General features: G+C 48.8%; 2 protein-coding genes across 2 annotated transcripts in view; both read left to right on the top strand.

Moving 5' to 3' along the window:
* Positions 1-277: 277 nt before the first annotated feature.
* Positions 278-23764, top strand: part of LOC135918556 (luciferin 4-monooxygenase-like) — a 171735-nt gene continuing 148248 nt past the window's right edge. Inside the window, exon 1 of the mRNA XM_065452166.2 lies at positions 278-361. The gene's annotated coding sequence lies outside the window, so the exon portion shown is untranslated. The remainder of the gene's footprint in view (positions 362-23764) is intronic.
* Positions 19308-19667, top strand: LOC139053474 (uncharacterized). Its single transcript, XM_070530479.1, has one exon. It carries the CDS (start codon positions 19308-19310, stop codon positions 19665-19667), a length of 360 nt encoding a protein of 119 aa, XP_070386580.1.

The raw sequence follows: 23764 nt of genomic DNA, 5'->3' as shown, positions 1-23764 counted from the left end.
GCGAGATGTAAATATTAGCTACAGCACGACTGTCTCACCAGAACCCTTGAAACACAAGGGCCTGGAGGCATGTGCTGTACAGTACGACTAATATCACAGCGCATCTTCTGATGAGAGGAAGCGCTACGAATGTATGGGACTAACAACATGTAAGAACACATCTCTGAGGATACCTAGGACTGTGTTTGTATCAAAAAGCGGTTCTGGACCGAGAAACATTAAAGGATGAAGAGGAATGTGCTGCCGGTATGCAAAGGGAAAATGTCTCGTTCTCTCAGATTCGGCTTCCCGACACTCCAGGAGGACGGGGAGGACGGTCAGCCTTTCCCCGCATCTACCACAAGTTGGAGGGTCATTTCCAGTGAGTAGAAAATTATGGGTGCAAAATGTGTGGCCTATTCCGCGACGACAGAATAGCACATTGTTCGGCGTGATTTTGTTGCAGAGGGCCAGAATCCTAACTGTGACTTGATCACGTGGAGTTTATTATTTGTTTTCGCGTCGCACGTTAATCACCAATGTTTTCGCAGTTTCTTTCGTTAAGAAAGGCTCAGATCTGTGACAGGCACGTCAGCGGTAGGGTTAACAGCTTGCGATGCGATTGACGTGGCCATCTCATTCGCCAGAACGTTACCCTCGATGCCCCTATGGCCAGGCACCCAGCATATAATGATATGCTGGTTAGATATGTACTTCACACCAGACGGAATAGAGTTCATTAAATACTCGATTTTTGTGCGTACAGAGTTACATCAAGGCCTTCAGGACGCTTAAGGAGTCGGTATATATAGCTGCTTTTCGAAGTTTTGAATTTCTTATATGCCTCATAGCCGACAATAGTGCGTAAGCCTCGGCCGAAAAGATACTTGTTTTCGGATGTAGTACATCGGATTCCGAGAAGGATGGGCCGAAGGCTGCATAGAACGCCCCGGCATCTGACTTCGAAGCGTCTCTGTAGAACTCTGTGCAGGAGTGCTTGTGCTGGAGCTCTAGGAAATGCATTCGGATTTCGATCTCTAGTGCGTGCTTTGTAACTTCTAGAAAGGATATGTTACATTCTACCACCTGCCACTTGGAAGGTGGTTACAGCTTGGTTGGATGCATTAAGCGAAGCTCGAGGAGTTGGACATGTATTTCATCGGTAAGCTCCTTCACACGCAGTTAGAAAGGCTGCTTTACAGAGGTACGATTACGGAAAAGTCTAGCACACGTCATACCGTTAATGGTATTAAAATGTGGATGTTCCAGGTTAGAGCGTATTTTTAGAAAATATGTGAGGCTGATGTAAGTTCTCTGCAGATGGAGTGACCATTCATTCGATTCTGCATATAAGCTTTCAATGGGGCTTGTCCTGAAAGCGCCAGTGGCTACGCGTATACCTAGATGGTGGACAGGATCTATAGCATCTTTAGTGCGCTTGGAGCGGCAGAGTTATATACGACGGCACCATGGTCCAATCGTGATCGAATTGGGCTCTTATAAACATTCATCAGGCTCTTCGTGTCGCTACCCCATGTTGTGTGAGATAGAATTTTAAGTAAGTTGGTGTTTTAAGTAAGTTCATTGTCCTTAGACCTTTTCCTTTAAGATATTTAACGTATGGAATGAAATTAAGGCTGGAGTCAAGTATAATACCTAGAAAGTTATTTTCTTTGTTGATAGGTATTTGTTGTCCACACAGTACCACACAAGGATCTGGAACCAGGCCTCTCTTTCTTGTAAAAAGAACACGAGAACATTTCTGGGGGTTGATTTTAAATCCGTCTTTGTCTGCCCATATGGACACCTTGTTCAAGCCCTACTGTACCTGTCACTCGCATAATGTGATGTTACAGAATTTGAAGCCGATTTGAATGTCGCCCACGTAGACGGAATGAAAAATGGCAGGTGGTAATGAAGCACGAAGGGTGTTCATCTTCACAATAAAGAGGGTGCAGCTAAGCACACCTCCCTGGGGTACACCAGTTTCTTGTGTAAAATGTCGCGACAATACGTTGCCTATTTTCAAGCGGAATGTACGATTCAACAAATAGCTTACAATTATGTTCAGCTTATTTCCACAGATACCCATTCCCGACAAGTCTCGCAAGATCGCGTATCGCCACGTTGTGTGATACACCTTCTCCATATCGAGGAATATCGATAAGAAAAACTGTTTATGTACAAATTGATCGCGGATATATCCTTCAATTGCGCACAAAATGATCAGTTGTCGACCACCCTTCTCTGAAGCCACACTAATAGGGATCAAGTATATTGTTGCGTTCAATGAAATGTATGACTCTGCGATTAATCAATTTTTTTTCATATAGCTTACACGGGCAGCTCGCAAGAGCTTTCGGGCGATAACTTTCCGCCATGGAAGGGTCTTTCCACTGCTTCAAAACAGGGACTACAAATGCTTCTTTCCATGTGTGTGGAAGGTATCCGGCAGCTCAAATAGTGTTGAAAAGTGCGAGTAGTGTAACTCATGGGTCAGTGTGTAAGTTTTTGATCATGTTATACATGACTCGGTCAGGTCCCGGTGCAGTGTTCTTGCATGAGATCAAGGCAGCTCTCAACTCGGCAATACTGAACGGCCGGTTATACGCTTCGTCGTGTCTCCATTTACGTACAAATGGCTTAAGTGCTTCTATTTCTTTGTATTTAAGGAAAGATTGAGAATAGTGGATTGAGCTCGACACACGCTGTAAGTGTTCCCCAAGAGAGTCTGCCTGGTTTCGCAAGGTATTCCCTTGGACGTTCACCAGAAGCAACGAATGGATTTGTGGCCCTTTTAACATTCTTAAGCCATTCCACACTTTTGCCTCCTTCGTGTATGAACTAATGCTGGAGAGGAACCTCACCCAGATTTCTCTCTTTGCCTGACCTCGTGTCCGCCTTCCCTGTGATTTAATTTGTTTAAACTGAATTAGATTTTCGGCATTAGGCGATCTGCTCAATACACCCCATGCCTTGTTCTGTCTCTTTCGCACATCTCTACAGTCTTCGTTCGGCTAGGGAACATGTTTTGTAAGTGAACCACCATTCGTCTGCAGGATAAACTTTTCGGCTGCTTCAATAATAAAACTGGCAAAATATGCCGCTATAGTAAGATCATTTATAAAATCTCGCGGTAAATAACACAATTCTTTAATATGCTCCCAATCCGCCGCTGCTAATTTCCATCGAGGAATATGCGGAGGTTTCTTATGCAGAGTTGTGAGGTATAATGTTGCAGCAAAGTGGTCGCTTCCATACAATTTATTGATGACGGACCATTCTAAGGGTGGCAGAAGAGAAGAAGAACTATTTGCTAGATCTATCGCTGAACACGTGTTGTGTTGGACACTGCAATACGGTCGGCTCCTTATTAAACATGTAGGCACTAGAGGTCAGAAGAAAAATTTTAATAAATGGACCTCTCGCGTCGCATCGCGAATCTCCCAACATCGTATTGTTGGCATTAAAGTCACGCATGAGTATGTAGGGGTCAGGAAGCTGATTAATTAGGTTTTAGAAATCAGTTTTTCTTAGATGATAAGGAGGTATGTATATAGAACACACAGTCACCAATTTGTTAAAAGGGATTGCCCAAACTGACACTGCCTCAAGGCGTGTCTGGAGGGCGATGTGTTCACAGGCTACAAACTTGTCCGCAACTATTGCAACACCGCCGGAGGCATTATCCTCGGTGTGGTCTTTACGATATATTATGTACTGACGCAGAAAGTTTGTGTGGCTTTCAGATGTGTCTCTTGAACACACAGCAGCTTTGGATGATGCTTGTGTAGAAGTTGTGTAATGTCGTCTAGGTTGCGAATGAGTCCTCTGATATTCCGTTGTAGTGTTTGTGTCTCCATTATGGTAAATGTGTTGGTTGCTGTTTGTTTAAGAGAGGAGGATTAGCTCACGGGCCCTTTGCAGGTGCTGTGAGGCTAGTTTTGTCTTTTTTTGAGCAGTCGAGAGAGCTTCAGCGCTGCTTAGGCGCTGGTGGCGTCATCTGGCTGGTTGTTGTGTCCATTGCCTCTTGCGAGGTGCTGGACACACGCTGTTCCGAGCGCTGTGTTTGACGTGAAGTCCTCGGCATATTGGACGAGACCTTTGAGGCCACCTGCCCGGAGGTCGATGGTCCCTTCTGCTGGGGTGGCGCAACAGCACAAGCTGTAGCCGCCGGGGGGCAAGATAGTGTCACCGCCGGCTCACTGCGTGTGGGCCGGACAGCCGCCGGAGGCCGTTGTGGCGCGGCCCCCTGACGCGCCACTTCGGCAAAAAAAACAAGCCTTAGCGAAAGCGTATTTTCGGCAGTAGCACCAGCCACCCACCATGGAGCCCTACAAGGGGACGCTGCAGGGCCTCAGGGCCTGCAAACGCCAGTTGTATGCTACCACTATAACCAGATATGATATAACCTAGGTTGGCTACTCACACAAGGTTAACCCTTGCTGCCTGGAAGATCGGAAGTAATAAAGAAATGAGTAAGAGATAGGAAAGATGAAAAGTGAGAGACAGAGAGAGAGAGACGAAGGTTGGAGGGATAGAGACAGGAAAAGGCAGCTACCGAATTCACCCGGGTGGGTCAGTCCGGGGGTGCCGTCTACGTGAAGCCGAGGCCAAAGGGGTGTGTTGCCGCCACCGAGGGGCCGTGAAGGTCTAGATACCCGGCATTGGCTCAACCCCCAGAATCCCCTTTTCCCCGGACACGGCTAAGCCGCACACGGTTAGACGAGGGAGGGTCCAAACCTCATGTGCTCGGGTACGTGGTGTCGCAATACACCAAACGCCTGTTGAGGCAGACGCCCATGTGGGGAGCACCAAAGAACATGCTGCTATACAACGGCAATTATAGAACTCTGTGTCCACTAAGAAGTCGTTCTTTTGATGCACTGGACGCGTTTCCACACACTTCTTAGTTCACTCGGTGACGTTTCTGCACAGTTTTTGGGCAACTCAAGAGCACACCATATATATGTAACACTGATAACGTAGGCAACAGGTTTCTGAAAAAGATGACCGAGTGCTGCGCGGTGGTTCAGCGTGCCTGTCTCACATTCTACTGCGCCGAAGGCTCTGTACCGTGAACATGTCATATGGTGGGTCACAGGGATCTTTAAAAGGGAAGAAACGAAGTGTCAAAATTTGGTTAGAAAAAAGGGTCTGTTTCGTGCCATGGTCGACAAAGTCTCGCTTGTGTCCACATCCTGAAATGACTGTTTCCTTTTAGATTGTAAAGATGCCATGATTTTCTGGGACATTCTCCAAAGAACACTTAAAAAGGATTTGGATGTCACGTCACGCCAGCGCTTGCTATAGGACGAAGTGGGAAAATGCCCTATAAACGAGTCCTAGCGCTCGAGGAGACATGCGATGTGACATGCGCGCTGCGTAGCGTCGGTGCGTGCACGTTTTGCATTGCGCTTGCGTATTATTACTCCAGGTTGAAGGCCATGTAGCAGATGTACATGTAGCGGTACAAGGCAGTTAACATTCGAGGAATGAAAAGGAGTTTAAGGAGATGTATACAAGAATGCTAGGGAAAATATACATTGTGTACCTGATTAAATCAAGCTGGCTAGCTGACTATGTACCTTCCCCGTTTCGAAGGGGATGCCTATAAATCATCATCATCCTTAGCATCTTATCGTGCCACATGTCTTGCAATGTGAAATTCGCTCCGCGTAGCGTCTATACATGCGTCGTTTGCGTTGCAGTTGCATATTAATACACCAGGTGGCACGCCATGTAGCAGCTGCATAGGCGGCGGTGCAAGATAGATAGAGAAGTATTGAGGAAGGAAAAGAAGGTTATGGAGGTGTATAAATATAGATGCAATGAAAAACAAGTATGGCATACCTGAATAATTCAAGCAGGCTAGGTGACTGTTTTTCACCGTGCCGTGTCAAAGGAAATTCTATTAAATCAGCATGATCATCATTACCGTGGTATTGTGTCATTGGACATGCGTGCCGCGTAGCGTCGATATGTATAAGGTTTGCAATGTTGTTCCGTTATATTCCACAAAGTCTCCCGATAATTAGCAGCTACATGCTGCATGTAACTGACCCTGGATTTAGTAGGCTTGGTGACTATTTGTCACTACCCCGTTTCTAAGGGGATGCCATCATTATCATCACCATAATCAACAGCAACGTACCGCACCCTGGGTCAAGGGATGTGACATGTGCGCCACGTAGTCTGAATATCTGTGTAAACTATTTGGTACGCATTGTGGCGCCTCCTCGCAGCAACGAAGCTGACAAAGCGATTCGTGGAACTACGCGCGTGGCTGCAACCAGGCAATATCGGGCTCAGCAGGTTGCTGCATGTACAGAGAGCAGGACAAGCCGCATCTCGCCGTCGACGACAGACGGAGTTCAGCGTGGAAACGACGTGAAGAACTGTAGTGCATGGCGCCGATAATGGAGCTCCTGTGGAGCCACTCCTCCAGCTTACGCTGTGACTGTGAGGCGTGTGCCGCGCAGGCCTCTGACATTCTTCCGGTATAAGCCATTGCAACAAGCCACTTAGGCGCTGTTAACATCTCTGTTGAAAATCAGCGCTCCACAACTCCTTAATTTTTGTACATGTGTGTTTCGTTGTTTTCCCTTTCTTTGAGGTTAATATGAAGGCTAATGCTGAGACCACCTGACGGGAAACATGAGTCTTCGCTTGTGAATGCCTTGCAAGCTCTTAGAGAAAGCGAAATAACGAATACAATTTTGTCTTTACCAGCCACTCGATGCAGACGCCTACGAACGAGGCCACAGCGACCATTCCATATGCCCTACCTTGTAACCAATTCCGCTTATTAAACTAACCTTGTGCTATGAAATCATTCATGGCTCCTCATCAGTATCCCAGTTCCGTAGCGCGGCTAAGATGAAATAACACCTTCTGACAACCGTTATTTTGAGGGCGAGGAACGCCGAATACCCAATACGGTCGTTATCGAATCTTAGCGCAATACCGCTGCTTGTAGTACATAATCTTCCAGTATCTTAAGCACCGCTGATATGTCCACGCACTCAGTAACAGCGGAGGAAGCTAGAACGGTTGCCGCTTAAGACAGCATGCCCGCGCAACGTCTTTAGCCACACTTTCAGCAGAAGGTGATTCAGTACCTCCACGCTGGCTATCCGAGATGCTCCACTTCCACCGAATATTCTGCCGCCGATTGAGCGCGACGCTTTCGCGTAAGCCGCTCGGCAGTTGCGCCACTGCTTGCTTTCTCGCATTACACATGTTTGCGCAGTGGTGCACTCTTTACAGGCGAAAGACTCCACCCACTCTTTTCGACCTTTCCCTTTAAGCGCCGTGTTTACCCAAGAACTCCGCAGCGCCGTTTGTCCAAGAAAGAACTGAAACTTTGGGCGTTCTGAACTCTGCCAGCGCTTCTTCAGCGCCTGAAGGTGTTTTCTTTGGGGAGTAATTCGCCATTAAAGTGCTAGTGTCTGCCTCGCTCGAGGTCTCTCCAACGTACAACGCGAAGCGTAGCGTCGTTATTGGACGGGCCTTTGAAGAGACGAATAAATAGGCTCAGGAGAAAGAGCTTTACAAAAAAAATTAAGTGCACCACTGCAGCCGTGGGACGAGCCTTTGAAGGGGGGCTGGGGGGGGGGGGGAGAGGGCTTAGAGAAGAACGAATCTTCATGCGGCACGCTGCAGCACAGAGGAAAACCGGCAGTGCGGCGAAGTGCAAGATGGATAAGGATCGTCAGTAAAACGAGGAACCTGAAAAGTTGCCAGTTTCCACAAACATTGTTTGTGTCTGTAATCAGACACAATTGAGTTCCGGCAATCGCAACTTATTTGCGTGACAATTGTGTAACCATCTCATACTCTTTTTCTTCCTTCTTTTTGTTTTTCTTTGCTTGCTTGCTTTTTTTTTTGCACGCCGATGGCATCGCCCAATCACCCGGATCTGCCTAGATAATCGACTTGCGTTTAGATTTTGTGTTTACCGTGTCTGGCGTTCTGGAAAAATATATATTTCACGTTATGCTAATTTGGTTGGAAAATCAGTCTAGCTACTGCGATTCTGCTTGCGATGACGGACCAGTGATGACGATCGCAAAATTTAGTTAATGGCTTTTTTTATTGTATTCCAGATATACAAATAGTTCACGCAGAAAATCCTCTGGATGTGCATAAGTATGCTTAAGCATTGCGCCGCTTGCTCATCTCCACGCAGCTCGCTGTCATTATCAATTTTATGAAACTAGATCCGATCAGTACAAAACTTTATCAACCGTCATCGGTCATTATCTCCCTTATCGAACATGATCTGATCCCTATAAACTCTTATCGGTCCTTATCAACCTGGATGTCCAGCGAAGAGTTACCTACGCTCGTGTGCACTTTTCTATAAAGTTTGCTCTCTCTCTCTCTCCAGCATAGCTGTTGCGGAGCCACCACTACATTTGCTGAGAGGGAGGGGTGTGCAATGCTTTACTGATAGTTTCGTTCCTTGTTTTTGGCTTGTTCTTTTATTGAAACGTATGCTGTTCTGTGTGTCATATGGGTGATTTCAATGAAAGTACACGCTATCTGCTCCACTTTGCTGGGCGTTTGTTGCTTCTGCCTTACGTGGGTTTGAGCCATTGCCATTTTTGCTTGCTTACTGGGGTATGAGCCATTATATTCACCTTACATGACAAATACATAATTCGGTCGCTTCGTGACCGACTTATACCTCAAGATGCCCACCTGTCACTTGGCTCCATGGTGCTTTACGTTGATGCAAGCATTCAGGACTGTGAAACGACCACTGCAATTTATTGCCTTTAAGCACCAGCCCTTAATAAGACGACCCGGTTTCAAATCCAAGAGCCTCCTTCCTCCTTCTGTGCTGCGCTCCTTGCTGTTCGAGAAGCATTGCGCTTTGTGCCCGCCTTTCCCATGGTCTCCACGGCCCGCATTGTCATCCGCATTGATGCCCTCCAGGCGACGTGGGCACTGCTACGCGTCAGTCGCAGCCCTGGTATATGTCAACAGATCCATCTTCTGGTGGCACGCATCCCGCAGCCAATATCTATCGAATGGATCCCACGCGACCTTCTAAGCTTCCAAAGCTGTGCAGATTCTGTGACCTCTCCATCGTCACTGCCTCAGCTCTTTCATCAAGATGATGCCACCCTCCTTTTAGCAAGAAAGGAGCACCTCCGGCGCCGAACACGTGCTCTCATACCTCCGTGTGCGGTAAACCTCCCCCGCGGTCTTACCCATGCAGAGGAGGTTGCGCTTCGGAGGATCCGGGTCGGGGTTGCCCTCACTCCTGCCGTGACTAGGAAGTGGCCGCACTTTCGCCCGTTATATCCTCACCCTGGGTGTCCACTCTGCAAGTCGCGAAATGCTGAAGCCGACATGCACTACCTGTTGTGGGTTTGCCCTGCACTGAAACCGACGAGGCTCCGGTACCTCGCAGAAGCGGGACTTTCACCGCATAATCCGAGCGATTACACTGCGTGGACGCCGGGACCACATTATCGTTCCCTCTTGGGCTATTAGATCTGCAAATCTTTTTTTTCATTCATTTAATCATCCTTATTCACCCCCATCCCATACTCCTGAGGCATTTACCCTCGCATAAAAAAACGCATACGGAACAAAGCATAGCCCCTACAAGGCCGATCTGAACAGAATTCATTTGTCAGATCTAAACGCTCTAAAAAAATACGTTCAGATCGGCTTTGTTGGGGTTATGCTCCGCGTGCAAAGAAAGAGCTTCTGCCATTCGAACTCCCCCCATTCGAATCTGGTAAAAAGAGCAATCGCTTCATTTGTCTTGAGTCAGCGCTCAGGAAATCTTGTATTCACACGATGCATGTGAATTTCGAAAACAATTTGGCCAAACTGGTCTCCCTGGTTCGCTTGTAACTGCGGTTATCGAAAGCCTCTTGCAAAAAACGAAGGGCTGTGAGAGCTGGGGAGGAGGTCCCTCAAGAAGAGGTGAGACCAGTGACCGCTGACACAAGTCGGCCTACAATTTGAAGAAGGTTTCAAGCAGGCATGGCGTTCCGCTCGTTTTTACAGCTAAGCTCGGAGGCCTTTGCTGTCAGATAGAAAAAGGACAGGCAAAAGAAAAAGAAAGAGACCGCGGTACCAAGCATAGACGACAGTTCATGAAATGTGACGTAGGAGAAGTCCATGAAATTCCCCTCTCCAGTTGTTGTTCCTATATAGGATAGACTGGGCGCCGTGTAAATGAGTGGACCAGGGAACATGAACGAAACGTTGTGCAAAACAAAGAAGGCTCTAATATACATAAACATATTAGAAATTGCCCCTCCCGCTCTTGTGAAGCGTACTTTTCAGATGCGCGGGTTCTGGTCAGAAATAAAAGCACGAAAGCTAGGGAAATAATGGAAGCATTTTACATCAGTAAGAAAAGCAGCTTGTGTGTTGGTGAAACGTCCTTATCATTGTATAAGTCAGAGAAAAAGTTCGTTGAAAGTTTCTTATTTTACCCCACTTAATACTTGAATGTGCTTGTTGCATAGGCGCTGACTGAGGGTATATATGCACTATCGGCGTCAAATGAAAGTTGAACAGCGGAGCGCATGGCCCAAGCATAAGTGAAGATATAGTGCGCGCCGTCCAGTCATCACCATTGACAAGCGCGCACATCCGATTTGGCCGCACTGCGCGATCCCCCTCTAGTGAAACAATTTCGCTTCTGTCCTGGTTCTTACATTTGAAAGGGAGGAAATAAAAAATAAAAACGAAGCTAAAATATTGCAGTTTACGGCGAGTTTTGTCGCACAGATCGCCGAAGCCACAAGTGCTGTCGGCGCAAATAGCGCTGCGCGTGGTGCAGTTTGCACCATCATACCCCGCACCGTGCACCGTCATCGCAAGGTAGATTCGCCCGCGCGGTGCGGGCGAATTTTGCGTTAGTACCACGTAGGCACAAGAGCGAGAGCAGCCGGTCCAAGGTGGCCGGTCTGCAAACGCCGATTGCAGACCTGTTCCAAACGTCGCTAAGAGGCCGTTATCGGACCAGTTTCTTTTGGGCCCTTGGCCTCATTCAAACAGCGCAGCCTTGATTACAAGTGCCGCTATAGCTTTTCTGCAAGCCACTGGGCTTGTAGACGCGCGGTTTTAGAGATTCCACAACGTTGTGAGCTTGTATATACACACACCGTATCATCATCATTATCATTCATCAGCCCTTTTTTTGCCTGTACCTTTCCCCTAGTGTAGAGTAGCAAGCCAGAGCAAGCTATTGCTCAACCCAGTCTCGGTGCCTTTCTATAAATATTTTTGTTCTCTCTCTTTTTTATTATGTTATTGCTGACATCCCGCCGTTTTACTGTAACGTGACTGCTTGAACCCGGTCCCCGCTTTAGTCATTCTTCTATTACCCAACGCGACGACGTCGTGCAGGTGACAGAAACCATATGCCAGGAGAAATTGTAATCGCCCGTTGGCTAAACTGTTTTCCTAAGGCTCGTTGCACCCCTCCACTTCGTCTCATATAGTAAAGCACCATGTGGTAAAAAAAATTTTGTTGACTTTCGTAAAGTTGTCTGGACAAACAAATTTCGTAAACGTGAATCGGTCGTGCATTCAAAACATATTGCAATGGCTATGATCATCTCCTAAAACAAAGGGACCATTTGCTTTTAGTACGGTCGTTTCATTTTGCTAACATGATGGCCGTTCAAAGCGCGTAGCCCAGAAAGAAAAATATGCTTGAGTAGACTTTCGCATACCTTAACAAATGGCGCCATCAAGTAAGAAACGTCGCTTCTGAAAAAAAAAGCGCTTAATTACAACATTAGCAATTCCAGAGCCACTGCCCTTCTTATCACCTTACCTATAGAGCGGTAACGCTCTAAAGAAAGAAACAGTGCCCATGGGCGCAATCGGAGATCTTTGTTCGATACGCGTTCTGTTCGGTCGCTGCAACGTCACAAATTGGCAATATGCAAAATTTCTAAGAACGGGGCGGAGAGAGCATCCAGTAGGCAAGCGGTGAACTGCCCGGAAGTTTACTTCCCTCGTTTGTCGTCTGCTTGCAGACAGTGTACCACAAAACGAAATGTTTCTCGTCTTCCAAATGAATGAAATCTTTATCTAAAAAATCAATTTTTTTTCTTCTCAAGCACAAAAACGTTTTCAAATAGTAGTACGTGTGACTACTGCAATTTATAACTATTAGTTTCTCTGCGTCGTCCCTAGTTGGTGCCGCGCACAGCGAGAAGAAAAACGAAAAACGAAACGACTTGAACAGTGGCGCACTTTTCAAGATGCAGCATCAACATTCCAGTGGCTCGCTGGCACCGCTTATGGGGCTGATTTCGCTGTACAGCCAACGCACTATTTGTTTAGAGAAACGAAAGCGATGCCGGAATTCGCTTTCTGCCATTTCTTCAAACGCGTTTCGCACCTCCACCCGCTCTCCTTCCCCCTAGAGCAACGCCAGCGCAACAAGTTTAGTTCCCAACGCAAGCGCCATTTTCTCCAATTAAACTATGGATTGGATCCGAACGTGCCATTCCGCAGCTGGCGGTTGGATCCAATCCAATCCACCAGAAGCGCCATGCGAAGCCGGTCTCGTAACGAGCGTAAGATCTCTCCAAACTTCCCAACCCCCGTCGGGTTCGGCGCCTAGCAGACGACGTGCTCGGTTGCACGATGATTGACAGGAGCATGTCGATATTTTGACGTCAACAAAAACGCGGCCGTATCTCGCGGCTGGCGACGTCGGCGCGGAGTAGGCCAATCCCGCGCGCCGGTAACCAAACGAACGCGCCGAACAACGATCTCCGATCGCACCCCATATTCGAAAAGAAATTATCACGCAGCAACTGTTCGTAAGATAAGATATCAGTCAATTGTGACATTGGACAAATTATTTTAGCGAAATCAGCCGGCCAGAGACGAACAGCACATACGAACAAAAAGCTTCGTGAACGAAACTGTTTTCGTAAGAGCGTTTACTGAATGACCGCATGCCGGTGATGGTGAACCGAACAATTGGTGATCAATTGATGACGTTGGTATAGGCCCGGGAACGGGTCGCTGCTCAAGGGATGTGGTAACACATATATTCACAGCTTTCTCGAAAAATAAACAGCCGATAGTTCGAGCTGCGTGTCCTGTGCATCCTCCAGTGTGGTAGTTTCATTATGTTTGCGCCACGAATTCAATTAATCAAGTAGCACGCTGTCAAAGCTTTCTTAATCACATTTTCTTGTGCACGATATACAACATAAGCTTAAGAAGCCACATTTCCGAACTTTTTTTTCTTTGCTGCGCTTTTGTTGTGTGGACGTGATTATTCGTCGAGTCTAACGCTGCTAACGCCTCCCACCGTCCGTCTTTCTATTAATGTTAAGCATTCATAGCCTCATTCTTGACACTTAGGGTAGGATGGGTACATAGGTTCCTCTCTGGCCTTCCTTAAATAAATGAAATGAAATTTAGTGTGACCCATGGTCGAATCGAACCTCTGCCGTGTAGTACATCAGCCCGGTGCTCTAACCGCTAGACCAAGATCTTTTTTTTCTGTGTTGCCGGCTTTGACATACACAAACAATACACAAAATATAAAACGTATAAGTCATATATAGCGTATAAGTCAAATATAATAAAATAGGAAACACTGGCTCTTGTGCGGGCATAGCACAGCCAAAATGAAGTATCGCGCTCACTGTTTGGGTTTGTTTTTTTTTGTCTTCAGCGATTTGGCTTCTCACTGCCACAATTTATCGGCGCGATGACAAAGACGAATGCATCCGACCATAATTTTCGCTCATACACTTGTACGATGGAACACCCGGCGTGTGTTACCACCTGCACCAGGCGCAAACAGAAAATCAGAAAGCAAGATGACTGAGCGCTATTCCCATCGCAAGCTCCAGGGCTTAGCGGCACTGAATACCTTCCATGTAGATTTCGTTGCCGTCACAGCCCGGGATAGGAAGCGGCGGTAACGGAGCCCGTACATCATCCGTCTCATATATATCCCACACACATGGCGAATACCCATGGAACCACCGTATCGCGCTTCCGGACCGACTTCCATTCTACCGCGGGCCTCTGCGAAGTTGATGAGCTTGGGTGCAGATGGTTGCTAAAACCTTTGAGTCGCTCTTCCGCTTGACGGGCATGCCACAAGAATGTTTCCGTGAAGCTCTGCGCTGGATATCCTGGCTGCAGAGAAACGTTTTCAACTGAAGCCGCGTAACCATAGCGCCGGCTTGTTTATACGAAAGGTGCAGGGGTGAAACACATGGGCTCTCTCTCTATCTCTCTCTCACACACACCTACACGTACACGTACACACACACGCACGCATACACACACACACAGAGATGCACGCACGCGCAAGCACGCACGCACGTGCGCATAGACAAGCGCTTGCTTCCACTTTCCGGTATGAAAGGGCAAAAACACGCCTTGAATTACTTCAAGGAGAGAAACCGTAAACCAGCCGCACAAGCCGGAAGCAAGAAAGAGGAAATGATGCAAGAGAACGCAACTGCCCTTGGCGTGGGTGTGTGCGCGCGTGCGTGCGTACGCGTGCGTGCGTGATTTTTCCCTCAGAGCAGCCTATAAAGTCAAATTATTGAATCAAACTTTATTATTCTAAAGAAAGTTTCAGGCACACATTTTCAAAAACGCATGACCTTGCGAAATCACTATTTGGGTGGCTGTTGACTATATCGCACCTCTGCGCCATCTTATTACGCGGTCATATGCAAATATAAACTACCATGGTCGTAGTGCAACACTACAAAGTCTCCCAGTGAAGCCGACGCTCTGGCGCCGGCTATTAGCGAAGAGCATTCTTCATAGACGATGTGCTGCGAGAAAGTCGCCCCAGCGCCTTATATAGCTATGCGTTTTCTCTACGGCAACTAAGCCCTTTTATGCGAAGCTTTTAGGTCTTCTCACTCTGGACGTACTTTCTGGCGAAGAAGAAACGTGAAAGCATTTTAGTAAGACAGCAAACCCGCCATGGTGGCTTAGCGGTGGCAGTTAATTGCACTGCTAGGCACGAGGTCGCGGGATGAAACCCCGGCCGCGGCGGCCGCATTTTGAGGTGGGCGTAGTGCAACAATGCCCGTTACCTGTGATTTGGGCGCACGTTAAAGATGTCCTGAACTTAAAATAAATCCGGAGTCCCCCGCTACGGCTTGCCTCATAATAAAATCATGGTTTTGGCACGAAAAACCCAGAATTCATGTTACAGCCCGCATAATACAGCAGTGAACATTTTTTGACGATAACCATGAGTACAGGAAGTCACCACTCGTCTCTGAGCGGTAACCCCACGTGAAATGATTTGAATTGAAGTGGCCTGCAACGACAACTCTGTCCGATTTACTCAATAAACCATCAAAGTTGCCTGTTCTATGGACATCCCTAGGAAAGCAAACTTCTACTAAGGTAAAAGGAGCATATCTGGGAAGAACTAAATCAATAGCCAACAGTTCACATTCCGTATTCATGATTTCTTGATGTATAACAGCCCTGTGAAAATTTTTTGATGACACCATATTAACTAAACCTCCACCACGGCCATCAATTAGGTCTATTCTAAAGACGCGAAAATTATTAAAGGAAAATGATTTGACAAGTGTCAGCCAAGATTCTTGCAAAAGAAGTATGTCTGAGTTATAGCTATAAATAAACCCTTTGAAGATCAATTTAAGAAGACAATACAGAGTGGCAATTACGTTGGAGAATATTTAACTTAGTCAAGATTACTCTAAGACAGAAGAGGCAACAGCCTCCTGTAACAAGCATGTGACGCCCCCTCGCGCATAATCTTCGTTGGCGCGCCAAACTCGGTGGCCTGCCATGTTCGGTAGGCAACATTGGGCACCGCACCCAATAAACACCGACGAGCACAGCTGCTCGGCGGTCAATCATGTTTCGTCACCACCACGCTGCGGAGCATCTGTCTAGCGGAAGGTGCCTCGAGCCCTCCCTCGTTCACGAACCCGGGCGGATCGTGACACTGACGACGAGTACCCACGGATCCTCCCACGCCGCCGCGAGCGGCGAAACACTGCTCCCCGTTGCTGCCGCCATGTCGCCGTACGGAAGGCTCGAGCTGTTCGAGGGAGAATGGTCCGCCTGGCAGGTTAACGAGGAACAAGTCCATGTGTCCTTCCGGGCAAACGACAAACGCGAGGCCAAACAGCGGGACATTTTCCTGGCCAGCTGCGGGACCCGGGTCTTCAGTCTCCTGCTCGACCTCCTCAAGCCAGCCACGCCGCATGTTAAGACGCTGGGTCAGCTGCTCGCCATACTGCGCTCGCATTTCAACCCAGCACCGTCCACAGCACACTAATGGAGTGTTTCCGCTTCAGAAACCGGAGCCGCCAGGAAGGAGAGACCATGGGGCAGTTCGTTGATGCGCTAGGAGGGTTAGCGAGTGCCTGCGTTTTCGGGGAACAGCTGGACTCGCTTATCCGGGACCATTTAGTCTGCGGCATCAACAACCCCGCCATGCAGATGCGACTCCTGGAGCTTCCCGACCCCTCACTGGTGGACGCTGTTAAGGCAGCGCTGGCAATGGAAGCTACCTCCAAGGACGCCGGCGAGATTGCCCGTGCGACTGGCTCACCGTCGGCGGAAGCGGTGGTCGACAAGTTGGCGACAAAGGGCAGTACCTGCAGTCGCTGTGGTGGTGCCACTCCCCTTCAAAGTGCCAGTTCTCCCAAGCACAATGCTTCACGTGTGGGAAAACTGACCACCTGGCACGGGTATGCCGAAGGGGGAGGACGAACAGCAAACAGCAGCAGCAGTTTGGTTCAAACCCAGGTACCACACAAGCCCACGGCCAGGGTAGCCGTCGCAAGAGTACGCGGTGGGGGCGTGTGGCAGCAGGCTCAAGTTCTTCCGCGGCCAGGCTCCACGTCGTGGCCGAGGACCCACCGATTTTCGACAGGTGGCACATAGGCCTTGTACCATCGTCTGTGCCACCGTACATGCTGACCGTCGAAATATGCGGGCACCCCATTGCCATGGTGCTGGACACAGCGGCCAGCGTCTCGGTCATGGCCGGGAAACTCTTCAGGCGTACTTTCCCCGGCGTGTCCGTCGAGGCTTTGGGCGTGATGCTGCACAGCTACTCCGGGTAGCTCTCGCAGGTCCAGGGGCAGGCCCAGATCAGCGTTCCCTTTGGCGACAGGGAGGCAACCCTTTACTTAACCAAGGGTCGTCGCCGACGCTGCTGGGCCGAAACTGGATTCATGCACTGGGCGTTCGTCTGCCGGAGTACCAGGTAGCCAGCCTGCATGTGGTGAAAGACGTCGCCAGCCTCCTAACCAAGTTCAAGTCCCTGTTCCAGCCAGGGGTGGGCACATTCGCTGGCACAACAGCTGTCATCTATGTCCCTGAGGGAGCCCGGCCACGTTTTTTCAAGCCTCGCCCACTGCCGTTAGCCCTGAAGGACGGGGTCACCCAGGAGCTGCAAGAGTTACAGCCAGAGGGCATCCTGATGCCCGTCAAGACATCTGAATGGGCCGCTCCCATCGTACCAGTCCTCAAGCGAGACGGCAGTGTCAGGATCTGTGGGGATTTCAAGGTTACCGTCAACGCCGTCGCTACCGTCGAGAAGTACCCGTTGCCTCGGATTGAAGATCTCTGGCTAACGTTGTCCGGTGGACAGAAGTTCACCAAGCTTGACCTCCGAGATTCTTACCAGCAGCTGATGCTCCAGAATGCCTCCCGGAAGTATGTTACAATATCTACAAATTTGGGGCTCTTCCAGTACATGCGCTTACCGTTTGCCATGGACTCAGCCCAAGCCATATTTCAGAGGGAGATGAACAACCTCTTCAGGGGCATGAGGCACGTGGCGGTGTGCTTGGATGACATCCTAGTTACTGGCAGCGAAGACAGGGACCCCCAGCACAACCTGCACAACGTCCTGGCATGGCTGCAGGACGCCGGCCTTAAGCTCAAGCTGGAAAAGTGAATTTTCCTGGCCCCCAGTGTTGAGTACTTGGGACATGTCATTTCTCTGGCTGGCCTAGCCCCGGCTCCCCACAAAGTTGATGCTGTGCTCAAGGCGCCTAAGCCCCAGAACAAGAAGTAGCTTCAGCGCTACCTCAGCCTCATCAACATCTACAGGAGTTTCCTGCCGAACCTGTCAGAGCATCTACAGCCGCTCCATCTTCCGCTTCGAGATGATCAGCAATGGGTCCGGAAGAAGGAACAGGACCGGGCCTTCCAGCGCAGCAAGGAGGGAATCACCAGTGCTAGTACACTTCGATCCTGTCAAGCCTGTCGTCCTGACCGTAGATGCGTCGCCGTACGGCGTGGAAGTCGTCCTGGCACACAGGGACAAGGATGGCCAGGAACGCCCTTTGTCGTTTGCTTCTCGTCGGCTTCATGCTGCAGATCAACGCTACAGCCAGCTGGACAAAGAAGGCTTGGCCCCATGTTCGGTGTCGAATGCTTGTACCAGTATCTGTTGGGCCGGAAGTTCGAGGTGGTCACGGACCACAAGGCGCTGTTGGGGCTGCTAGGGCCTGACAAGGCAGTTCCCGTGCAGATATCACCCCGAGTGGTACGCTGGGCCTTGAGGCTGGCAGCTTACAGTTACCAGCAGGTTTACCGTCCGGGAAAGGGTCTGGGACCTGCTGATGCCCTGAGCCGCCTGCCCCTGCCAGTGGTACCTGATGCTGTTTCAGGACCTGCTGAAGTGTTCATGCTGGAGCACGCTTACCCGGAGGTGCTCTCCAGATCTGCGGTATCGTAAGGTACTAGCCGCGACCCAGGCATGTCTCAGGTGGTCAAGGCGGTGTCCCGTGGGGAGGGATTGGTTCAGCAGGCCTATAGCCACAAGGCTGCTGAGCTGAGATTGCAGCAGGGCTGCCTACTGTGGGGTTCCAGGGTGGCGATCCCACAATATCCGGTCCAGGGTCCTGCAGTTGCTGCGCGCGGGTCATCCTCGCGTGGAAAAGACCAAGATGGTGACCCGGTCCCATATTTGGTGGCCTGGCCTGGACCAGGACATCGCTCACATGATGCAGAGCTGCCAAATCTGCCAGGAGCATCAGCGGGCCTCACGTCATGTGGAAATAACCCCCTGGCCGTTCCCACAGAGACGCTGGTCCCTCCTGCATGTGGATTTTGGGGGGCGCTTCAAGGGCCATTACTTCCTGGTGGTGGTGGACGCCTTTTCGAAGTGGGTGGAGGTTCTACCTGTCACCACTCCATCAGCAGGCGCGACCATTGCAGCGCTACGACAGGTCTTCACCGCACAGGGGTTGCCAGACGTCATCGTTTCCGACAATGGTTCTGCTTTCACCAGCACAGATTACCTGTCCTGGCTGACGAGAAACGGAATCAGTCGGATGATGGTTCCGCCGTACCACCCTGCTTCAAATGGTGCAGCCGAGGGGGTGGTGCAAACCATCAAGGACAAGCTCAAGAAGAGCCAGACTGGGGATTTCCGGACGCAGATTGCCTGGATACTATATCAGGACTGGACCATGCTCCACGATGTCACTGGCCATACCCCCTGTGAGCTCCTGCTGGGTCGGATGGTCAAGACACCCTTAGACGTCTTGCATCCGGACCTCCAATCCACAGTACTCCTGAAGCAGCTGAAGCAGAAGCTGGCTGCTGACCAAGGGTGCCGTCCTGGACCTTTGCCACAGTCGGGAGCTCCCGTTTTCGCCAGGAACTTCCATCCTGGCCCACCCTGGTCCACCTGATACGTGATGTCTCCTGCCAGCGCCTCATCTCTGTTCGTCCGCATGCCGGACGGGGCCACGTAGCACAGACACGCCGACCATGTTAGGCCTCGCCTCGGGACCTGGCCAGCACCCTAGACTGCCACTTTCGAGTTCCAGCCCACAGGAGGACTAGTGGCAGCACCAGTAGCTTCCAGCGGAGCACCGCCCACCTTCGAAGCGGCAAGCGTTACCGTGGTGCGGCGCCCGTTGGGTCGGTGTCGAGCCCGTTACCACGCACAAGGCCGACCACTGCGAACCCTCCGGATGGAGTGAGGCTGTCTCAGGCATCACCCAGCGTTGCCACACCCGGCCCGTCAACACTGGTACCCAGGCGGAGTACTCGACGGCGGAGGCCACCGTACCGTTACTCGCTTGGGTAGCAGACACTGTCGACCCAGCTAGGACGGAGGCAGAGCCTCGTACTTTGAAGTTGGACGTTTTTTTTTGTTTTCGAGAAATAAACTGGGGATAAGGGGGTGTAACAAGCATGTGACGACGCCTCGGGCATAATCTTTGTTGGCCCGCCAGGCTCGGTGGTCTGCCATGCTTGGTAGGCAACAATGGGCACCGCATCCAATAAACACCGACGAGCCCAGTTGCTCGGCAGTCAGTCATCGTTCGTCACTACCACGCTGCGGAGTATATGTCTAACGAAGGGTGCCTCGAGCCCTCCCTCGTTCACGAACCCGGGCGGATCCTGACACCTCCTTCATACATCAATGTGTTTCATGCTTGAAGAACCTTTCTTGCTTTTCGTCTGAGAATGGTGCCGTTTGGTTGGCGAGAAATGAGAAGCCCTGCGCTTCTGAACTGTATTCGCCATTTCCAAACTAGCGCTAACATTTAATTAGACGTGCTAACGAGGTCACTTATGGTTGGCATCATTCTAGGTGATTCATGCGAAAGGGAGGGTATGGGTGGTATGTCGGAAAGCAAAAAAAGTTTGGAAGGCGTGTTTATAACTGTATGAAATTCAGGGACATGCATTTCGGCCGAAAGAACTTGTGATAGTGCTTCAGAAAAGATCGTCACTAAGCAATGTAGTACGCCACTAATGTGGCCTCTCCACAGCTGGGACTACTGATGTCGCTATAGTTTTTCTAAAATTTTTTCAGGTGGTCTTATTGCGCAGCCTATGTGTTTCTGAGCTCTAAATGTGCATATGCGTCAGCTCTGGAGCACCTGTTGTGATGTGTACTTTCCAGTATTCTGGTCTCATCGGAAAATTTTGGACACTGTGGATCATCCGCTGCGTGAACATTCTGGCAAAGGCAACAGCTTCGCAATTCCAAGTAGCAGACTTTTGATACGTGATTTGCGCCGCAGTTGCGACAGCGCGTCGCAGATTTAGAGGTTTTGCCGCTGTGTCTGAAGCACCAACAGTTCTTTCACTGAAGCGGACGTGCTTCCAAACGATCTACCCTATATATAATACGCCTTACCTTTAGCTTAGTAGAAAAGGATGTTCCAGCAAATGTTGCTATTATGGATTCTGTCGGCACTTGAGTTCCGTCAACCAACGTGTTGCAGCAGTACACCGAAACAATCCTAGCGTCAGTTTCCTGGAAGTCCTCTCGTATATACTTACTGGGGAGAGCAAGATGGGTCCACACCGCGAACCCTTTGTACATGCCAGTTGTTGCGGTATGAAGGCCTTTACCAGTAACGACGCGAAGGTTTTGCATCGGAGCAAGTCAGACATGCAAGCCAGGTCTGAGGATTTGGAGACAATTCCCCTTCTGCCAAATGACCTTACCTCCGAAATTTCAAGATACTGGCTAGTAGCTGTGCGCAGCTGTTCTTGAGTCACTTTAGCATTCTTTATTTTGATGGACTCGTCGTCAATTGGCATGAACATCAAGAGTATGTCACGTAAGTCATTCCGAGTGAAACATTTCAGGGGATAAATTTGGACCGGCAAATTGGCAAACTAGACTGCCGGCCCTCCCCCTGGGGAGTTAGCAGACATGACGACCCAATACACAGAGCAAAAATCAAAAGATAACTGAGGTAATGAAAAACCTGGCCAATGACCCACTCACTGTACCAGCTGGTCGGCTTTAGTGAGGAACGTACGCTCAGCTTCGCAAGCGAGCGCTCCTGTTCTTCTACGGTACAAGCGTTCTATCAAAGAAACACTTTGTTTTCCTCCTCCACAGATGTCAATAGGACAGACCAAAGATGCTTATGTGGCACAATATAGTGCGAGTGAGCGCATATTCCTTCAGGTTAAAAAGAAAGAAAAGGAAACATAAAAAAGATACTTTACATCACAATATAAACCCCGTAAATATACTATCAGCGATAGAGAGAGAGAGCAAATTATAAAGGAAAGGTAGGGAGGTTAACCAGGACTGAGCCCGGTTGGCTACCCTACACTGGGGATAGGGAAAAGGGGACGGAAAGATTAAAAGAAGAAGAGAAAGTCTACTGGGTATATCGTTCGGTCACTCAGTCCGGATCACAGACGCTGACTCAATCCAGTAGCCTTCAAGTATCGCAGGAGAGCTTTTGTGGCCTTTTGTAGCTGCGATATGCGAGGCTATGGTCCCAAGATCTTCTTCAGGGTGAACGGTGTTCTATCTGGCTGATTGAGAGCTGTGCAGAGGTCATGTCTTTCGTTTTGAAAAGATGGGCAGTAGCACAGTAGATGCTCTATAGTTTCCTCGGCACCGCGGGCATTACAGTCGGCGCTATCAGTCATTCCAATCAAAAACGTATATGCATAGAATTGTGACAGAAATTCCTTAAGCGCTCTCAATCCTTTAATCTTAATAGAATACCGCATAAAATTCGACGGCTTTCTTGATTTTCCTATGGTTCTTATATTTTGCTAACTAATTTTGTGGCCACTGGGTACCTATCTGCCTATTCTTGGCTCGCTTCATTTGGTATGTGCGCCTATGACGCATATATGTCGTACTTCTTTATACAAGCCGCCCTTCATACCGTTTTTTCTCCCGACAGACACCAAACGTCGCCTCGCCGTGCGCACACGCATGAAACACAAACATTGTATAACAAGTTGGGGCCTATGCTGTACCTAAACATTGCATGAGATTGCACGTCGCGTGGATGGAAAAAAAGAGAAAAAAAGACAGGATTGTGTGTACTAAATTTCGGCGTATAACGTCGAATTTACCGCACCATGTAAGCTTAACTCCAAAGAATTGGTTCTAAGAGGATACGTATTGCGAACTCACTAGCTACAATTCGTAAATTAAGGTATGTGCCGCAAAATAATTAATTAAAATTTTCATCCGTATAATTATGCTAATTATTAGATTAATCCTTTTGATTTTTCGTAGGAGTAATGCACGTATCATCGATCAATTTAGATCAATGGTTGTAATTGTGCTGTCTGCCACAAGAACTTTCTTGAATTTGGTGCAGCTAAAAAAAACATATATACGAAGGTTATAGGTGCACTGAGTACAAGTATCAGCGAACTGGTTTATATAACAATATTATGCTGAACGACAAAGTATGGCAAGCAAGCGCACCTCTGCTCTGCGTGACAACATAAATAAATAAACTGATATATAAAACCTAAGCATATAATGCCGGCTCCCTGGTGTATCTAAAGCCCGCCAACCTGTTGATGAAAATGGCGTATTACATTTAACAGATTCTCTTATTTACTAGATTTTCTTTTATTTAGCCATTTGATAAGTGCCACAGGATGTGTGCGCATTTCTGGCGAAACACCTGGAGTGGGCATGGGTTACTGTGACACATGACGTCACACAAGACAGCGCAAACAATTTATGAGATTAAAATTGTTACCTTTGAGGTGGATAAACATGAATACTGCATGAGAATACACGTTGATTAAAATAAAATTAAGCAAATTTATGCGCACCGCCGTAAGTTATTAGGCAGTTAAATAACCGCCTTACTAAAGCTTCGTTTCACATAGATTTCAACATGCGGGTTTAATCTGCAGCTTTTTTTGTCCCACGACTGACTGTTCAGCCATAATATCTTCCCTTGGGTGGCAATCACAGCATCCTATCTATGCTTAACCATAGCAGTGGTATACAACTATTTGAACTTACGACCCTACTTGCGATTTC

The sequence above is a fragment of the Dermacentor albipictus genome, chromosome 1 (genome assembly GCF_038994185.2).
Source record: "Dermacentor albipictus isolate Rhodes 1998 colony chromosome 1, USDA_Dalb.pri_finalv2, whole genome shotgun sequence".
Taxonomy (NCBI): Eukaryota; Metazoa; Arthropoda; class Arachnida; order Ixodida; family Ixodidae; genus Dermacentor; species Dermacentor albipictus.
Note: the sequence above shows the minus strand (reverse complement) of the source record. Positions and strands in the feature narration are given on the sequence as shown.

Coding starts and splice junctions, on each gene's coding strand:
- LOC139053474 (XM_070530479.1), top strand. CDS start 19,308: ATGGTTCCGCCGTACCACCCTGCTTCAAATGGTGCAGCCGAGGGGGTG.